The sequence below is a fragment of the Vitis riparia genome, chromosome 3 (assembly GCF_004353265.1).
Source record: "Vitis riparia cultivar Riparia Gloire de Montpellier isolate 1030 chromosome 3, EGFV_Vit.rip_1.0, whole genome shotgun sequence".
NCBI classification, from domain to species: domain Eukaryota; kingdom Viridiplantae; phylum Streptophyta; class Magnoliopsida; order Vitales; family Vitaceae; genus Vitis; species Vitis riparia.
The window spans coordinates 10879136-10886216 of NC_048433.1; the positions used below are offsets into that span (position 1 = coordinate 10879136).

At 32.7% G+C, this 7081-nt stretch overlaps 1 protein-coding gene across 1 annotated transcript; it reads right to left on the reverse strand.

The window, feature by feature from the left end:
• Positions 1 to 1225: 1225 nt before the first annotated feature.
• LOC117910860 (cytochrome P450 714C2-like) lies at positions 1226 to 3495 on the reverse strand. Its single transcript, XM_034825038.1, has 5 exons — positions 3185 to 3495; positions 2764 to 2990; positions 2433 to 2677; positions 1970 to 2327; positions 1226 to 1861 (listed from the first exon to the last, which is right to left on the reverse strand). Exons 1-5 carry the CDS (start codon positions 3459 to 3461, stop codon positions 1436 to 1438), a joined length of 1533 nt encoding a protein of 510 aa, XP_034680929.1. The 5' UTR covers positions 3462 to 3495; the 3' UTR covers positions 1226 to 1435.
• Positions 3496 to 7081: the final 3586 nt, after the last annotated feature.

Sequence of the window (7081 nt, forward strand, 5' to 3'; positions counted from 1 at the left end):
TTAAAAATGAAAAAGAAAATTAAATATAATTAAAATTGATTAGAAATTTATATATTTAAAATTATTTAATCTTTATATCAATGATTTTAAGATAAATGAAATGAGTTAGAAATAATAAATAAAAATAATTTGTTGACTTTAAATTTATTTTTTATTTTCTTCTATTTTTCTTTTTTTATTATTTATTTATATTTTCTCTTAAATTTTTTGATAACCAAACATAATCATAATGTCCAATTTTAATTACCAAATAGTTTTAAGGTTTTAGTGTTAATAAAACATCACTATAATTAATTATAGGCCAGTGATAATCACATGAGCATGTTTTTTTATTAAAAAAATGTATAAATGTTAAATTTATAATATATTAACCTCTAATCCATTACATAATTATTTTATTAAAAATTATAATTAATACAGCAAAAAGACATTGCATGCCTATATTTTAACAAATATTTTCTAAGTTTTAGTATTAGTAAAATATCATCATAATTAATTATAGGTAAGTGATAATCACATCACTTGGTTACATCATCCATCTTCCAATATTCATAGTTAGGTTAATCTAACTCAATTAATTATTGTGATAAGAAAATTAATCCACCTTTAATTTTATTCAGTCACATGATAAATCACCTGGTTCTTTTCAAAGTCAAAGTTTCTTACACGGTATTAATCTTCAATTGGTTAATCCTAGTATTTTATTTTATTTTTTTCATTTTATGATCTCATCAATGTACAAATTAAATTGAGATTACTTTAATTGGGAAAGCAAAGATTAATTTATTTGGAATATGATCAAGCTCTTGTAATTATGAGATTATAATTGGAATAATATATATATATATATATTATTTCTTTTTTTTTTTTAATAATTTTCAAATGACAAAAATCTAATGTCTTTGTTGATAATTATTTTAAATTTTTTAAAATAAAAATAAAAAATATATAGTATTTTCAGATAATATCTTTTAATTGTTTTTATTTATTTTTTGAAAATTATTTTAAAAAATAATTATATAAAAATAAAGTACTAAAAAGAAGGGTTAACAACATTTTAGGTTCAAATAGATTTTTCTATCATTTTCAAAAGCAGTTAGGAAGTAGATTCCAACTCCAGTACCTCATTCATGTCATCATTTTGGAAGAAAAGTTTTAAAAAATTAAAATAAAAAAATTAAAACAATAAAAGAAGTAGCTTAAAAGAATGGGTTAAAAAAAGAAATTAAAAGATAGACAATAAAGTTGACCCATTCACATGAAATTAAAGTATGAACTAGAATACAATTACAAGCTAAAAAGTATGAAAAAAGCAGCTTCTCTTCTAGGTTGACACGCAAGGAAGCCAGCCAAATAAACATTAAACTGCATTATAATGATAGTAAGTGTCAATATCTCCTCCCTTATTTTCACGTCTCAACCCCATCTACTTCCTTCACAACTTCTTTACCAAGAGATTGACTCCATTCTCAGGCTCTATCAACAGCCTGAGTGCAGCTGAGTGTTTATAATTAGGAGAAAGGGAGAGTGAAAAATTGGACAGTATCAGACTTATCAGTATCTTGAGCTCAACCATGGCCAAATTCTGGCCAAGGCACACCCTTGGACCGACCCCGAACGGCATGTACAAGTGTGGGAGCTTGCAGGCACCTGTGATCCCATTTTTGAACCTCTCAGGGTTGAATTTAAGCGCGTCAGGTCCCCAATTTTCCGGGTCTGTGTGCAGTGTCACCACCAGGTTCCATACATTCACCCCCTTTGGCACATGGATGCCTCCGAATTTCATGTCCGCTAAGGCCTCCCTCGACATCACCGGTACTGGCGGGTAGAGTCGCAGTGATTCGTAGATCACCATCGTCATCTGCCAATCCAAATTAAAATATATTGTTGACTCATCAACCTAACACTTCAACATATAAACTAATGAGTTTAGGTTGGTGACCTAACGGTGTATACTTAATTACAGTACCTGTTTCATTTTGAGGATCATATCCGCATCTGGTGTTCTGCCCTTACAGATTTCGACTACTTCTTCCCGAACCCGAGCCTGCCAATCAGGATTTGCAGCCAGGAGCATGAGGCACCATACAGCGGACACCGCAGTGGTCTCATAGCCAGCCAAGTAGATGTTCTTGCAGTTATCGACAATGAAGTTGTCTGTTGCTTCTTGGCTTAGGTCGCTTTTCTTAGCTCCCTCAAGGACCATCTGCAGCAGGTCTTTTTCATGGGCAGCTAACTCCTTTCTCTCACTCACTACCTTTAGAATCAAATTCCGGATATCCTTTTGTAGTGCCCAAGCATCTCTGTTGCGCTTGATAGGAATATATCTGTTATCATATAGTAAAATCGATCATTTTATATATATATATATATTTTTTTTTAAATTTTGGTATGATTTTAGCCATGAAGTTATATAGGAGAAAGCTTGGTACCTCATTCCGGGAATAAACGAAAAAACATTCTTGGACATGGCCTCTTGGAGAGCTTTAAGCTTCAAGAAAATCTCTTCCCCTTTTGTGTAACTGCCACCAAAACAAGCCCTTGAGATCACATCTCCTGAGAAGCTTCTCATGTGCTCGTCGATTCTTATGTCTGCAATTCCACCCTCTGCCTCGATCTTACTCCTCCATGAGTTCAACAGTGTGTCTACGGACTCAGTAATTAGGCCTATCATTCCCTGCAAGTGATCCGCATATTAGGCTTCCAACAAGCAACAACACAATTATAGAATCAAAGTAGAAGTTATCACATGGTAAATCATACCTTGACCTTCTCCATGTACAATTCAGGAGCAAGGATTTTTCTATTATGAGCCCAGACAGCTCCATTCGAGGTTAGAATGCCCTGGCCGAGCAAAGGACCGAACTCTCTCTGTAGGTATGAGGGCTTCCCAAAGTCCAAGGATGAGCATGTAGTAATTTCTCTAACAATATCAGGTTGATTCGCATGTAATATTTGTGTGTTACCAAGTGAAAACATGAACACTTGACCTGTAAAAAACCACATTCGGTAAACTTTTAGCTGTTGGCCAATTAAATTCCATGGAGAATGACTTCATATAATTATTTGACCAACAAAGTTCAAAGTTGGCGATCATAGTTATCAATTTGCTATCGATAATTAACTCTCTGCGACAATGGAGATGATGGATGGATGATGAAGAAAGATGAAATTTGAATCCTACCATATTTGTTTCGCCACTGCTCGAAAAAGGGGAATAGAGCAGCAGCACAGTTGTGGGTGCCGGTGGAGGAGTCCTTCACTGCCGTGGACCGTGACTTCTTGATCTCCCTTATGTTGCCGAGCAGAAAAGACGGTGGCGGGCCACTGATCCCTTGGCTCCTCAGAATAGATCTCAGCTTCTCCGGCTTAACCACCAGGGCATTATACAGGCGAAAGAACAGTCCAAGAACAACCGCCAAAGCTAGAGATATGAACACCTTAACTGTAAAAGCCTCCATTTCCGAAACCCTAACTCTCCTTCTCTCTACTGCTTCGTTGGGGGTCTTGGGTTGTCTTCTTCGTTCAGTATGAGGCCATTTATATAGGGATACTGTGAGACTTTTTGTGTCACGCCCCCAAACCGAATTTAGGGGCTAAAATTGTAATTTTAAAAAATAATTAATTTAATTTAATAAGGATAAGAAGATTTTTTTCGTGTTTAAAATCCTTAGTTATAAAACTATAAATTAGATATTTCTTGTCTAGAAAGGAAGATTTGGAAGTTTGGGTTGAAGATCGATTTTCTAATTAAGATTCTAACTCCTAGATTAATATTTTAGATTCATTAATTAGTTTTGAACATATTAAATATTCTTTAAAAAATCCCAATTTAAATTAAGGTTTGTTTATTTAACTTTTAGATAAAAAAGTTTGAAAATTTGTGAATATAGATTGATTCATTACCCAAGATAGGAAATTTTCAAAGAAAATTTTGAGATTGTTGATTGAATTGATTGAAAAAAAAAGGAAATCAATTGGAGGGAAAAAAAAAAAAGAAAAAGAAAAAGAAAAACGAAGATATTGTGAGATTGTTGACTTAAAAAAAAGGGGGATATCAATTGTGTGGCTGTGAGAGGGAGGAGGGAGATAGTTTGTATAAGGTAGAGAGTGGAATAAATTAAATAATGATAATGAATTTAGTTGGTGGAATTGGTGGAGTTATATTAAAAGTAGTAAGTATTTTGTTATGTAAGGGGATATTGGGTAATAATAATAATAATAATAATAATAATAATAATAATAATTTCAAAGAAAATTTTGAGATTGTTGATTGAATTGATTGAAAAAGAAAAAAAAAAAGAAATCAATTGGAGGGAAAAAAAAAAAAGAAAAAGAAAAACGAAGACATTGTGAGATTGTTGACTTAAAAAAAAGGGGGATATCAATTGTGTGGCTGTGAGAGGGAGGGAGATAGTTTGTATAAGGTAGAGAGTGGAATAAATTAAATAATGATAATGAATTTAGTTGGTGGAATTGGTGGAGTTATATTAAAAGTAGTGAGTATTTTGTTATGTAAGGGATATTGGGTAATAATAATAATAATAATAATAATAATAATAATAATAATAATAATAATATAATTTAAGTATATAAAACAAATAGATTATTATAATAAGATTTGGAACGGATATGAGTTTATGAAAATTTGGATATTGTTTAGGAAGTTGAAAATAATATTATGTGGTAATAATATTAATATAAGAAATTAATTAGGATCCCTAATACTAAATAAAATATTTTTAGGATTGTCAAATTTATACATTTAGATAAATAATCAATAATAATAATTGTATATGATATTATGTTAGGTGAGAAGCAAAATTTTCAAGTAAAATTCTTCAAGAGTGTTTTTTTCAAGGTAAGAGAAATTAATATAGATTTTGTAAAAGGAAATAATTTTCCTTTTATATTGTATTTTGAAACGTGTGAAAATATTATTTTATTTCTATGCATGGATTAAGATATGTTTTATATGAAAAATATGTTAAGCAATTTCTTTGATTTTGAAAAAAAAAAATGAAAATTTGTGGAGATATGATGTTTTGTTTTGTAAGTTCGAATTAATGAAATAAAGTATTTGACTTTGGTTTATATAACCTTAATTAACATATTATAATTGTTGACATGTTTTGTCATAGTCAATGGGTTATAATTGTTGACATTTTCGGCCCTAGCCAATGGGTTATAATAGTTGATGTTATATGACTCAAGTCAACGCATTCTAATAATTAATTTTACGACTCTAGTCAATTGATTATAATTATTGACCTTTTATTTGTCCATCTTAAAAGGAACAAATTTAAGGTTAGTCAATTATTTGTGAAGTCCTACCTAATTGGGCACCATTTGCTATTCGACAACTAGAGTAAAGATATTTTGAATGTATTTGATTTGGTTTTAATATGAAATTGTTTTGACATAAATATGAAAATGTTTTGGTTGAACAGTTTTGAATGCATTAGCATATTGAATTCAAAAGTTTTTATGAAAATGCTAATATGTTATATCTCTTGTTTTGCAATCATAATTGAAAATGTTTGATCCATGAAACTGTATTGATATTCCTTGTTGGGCTTTAAGTTCATTCTCCTTCGTTGATAATTTTTTAGGCACTCTCAGATCGGGTGAAGAGTGATAGCTAGGCTAGAGAATTTTTCTTTGTTAGAATTTTGATTCAAACTTTATTTTGGACATTATTTAGATATTAAAATTTAATTCTTGTTTGAATTATTTAAGTTTGAAGTTATTTGAACAATAACACTTTAATTGATGTGTTAGTTTTAAAGTTGAGAATTGAGCATTATAAAATTTATTTATCTCACTACTTTGATTGAAAATCATCTAACTGTAAGATTAATGTTTGTGTTGTTTCCACTTTGAGTTTTAGGACTTTAGGTGGCCCTTGGAGTGGGTTTTGGGTCGTGACATTTTGGGCATAAGAATAACAAGACTTGAAGATTAGAAGATTAGGGCAACTCCATGTGCAAGCCTACTAGCCCAGTCTAGATAGAGAAGTCGTCATTTGCTCGCCTTAACAAATTGTTTGAGATTGACCAGGTCGAATGGAATCATGGTGTGCTACTTATAGCAAAGAATATGTTGGGGTCGTTCTTACTCAAGTTAAGTCATTTGTAATCCTTCTTATTCCATGGCTAGCACCACTGACTCTTATGTCGGGCAAGCACTTTGTGCTGAAGGACTTTCCTTTCTACGAGGCAGCTCATCTTGCTAATGCTGAGAGAAGATAGGCTCGTCTAGATGCTTGGGAGAAAAAGTGCCAAGAGGGGACTTTGCACCAAGCCCTTGGTTCAACTTCTTAGGTAACTTCAAGCCCTATCCCCCAACTAGCAAAAAAGAAGACTATTGTTTGGCCTCAGGCTTAGTGGACTATGACCAAGCCGGATGAGATGTTCGGAGCAGAGTGGATTGAGTGGTGTGACACCATTGAGCCAATCGTGCCATCTATAATCAAAGAATTGGAAGAAAAAAAAGAAAAAATGGTTTCCAATCCATGAGCCGACTTCTGCAAACGGCAATAGAAAAGGCTGAATGAGATCATTGAACTCGAGCCCTCATAAAAAAATAAAAGATGGGCGGCAAAAAGGGCTCATCCATTAAGCTTGCTGTCACTCCTCCGTCGGTGCCAATTCCCTCATCTTCGTCCATTTCTAAGGCACAGGACATGGAAAACATTCCTTTTCATGGGCTAAGGGAGATGGTCACCTTATCAAGTGATGACTCCATGCCTAGTGCACAAACTTCGTCTACTGCTCCCATCGATGTGCCCAACCGAGAAGAGTCAAACGTTCTTTTGGAGTGCTTTCCCACATTCACCAATATGGAGCCTGCAACATTTCATATGAATAAGCTCTTCCCAATGTTGGAGAGGATTCCAATGGATGTGACTGCTGACCCCCAGTAAAACTTCATAGCTCATGTCCCACATGGGACCATAGATGACACCATTGAAGCGATCATGCACTTGAACGATTACACGTCCATGCAAAAAACGGAAGTGGTATGATTCCTTTTATACATAATGTATGTGCTTTACATATCATTTTCTTTTTTACTAATT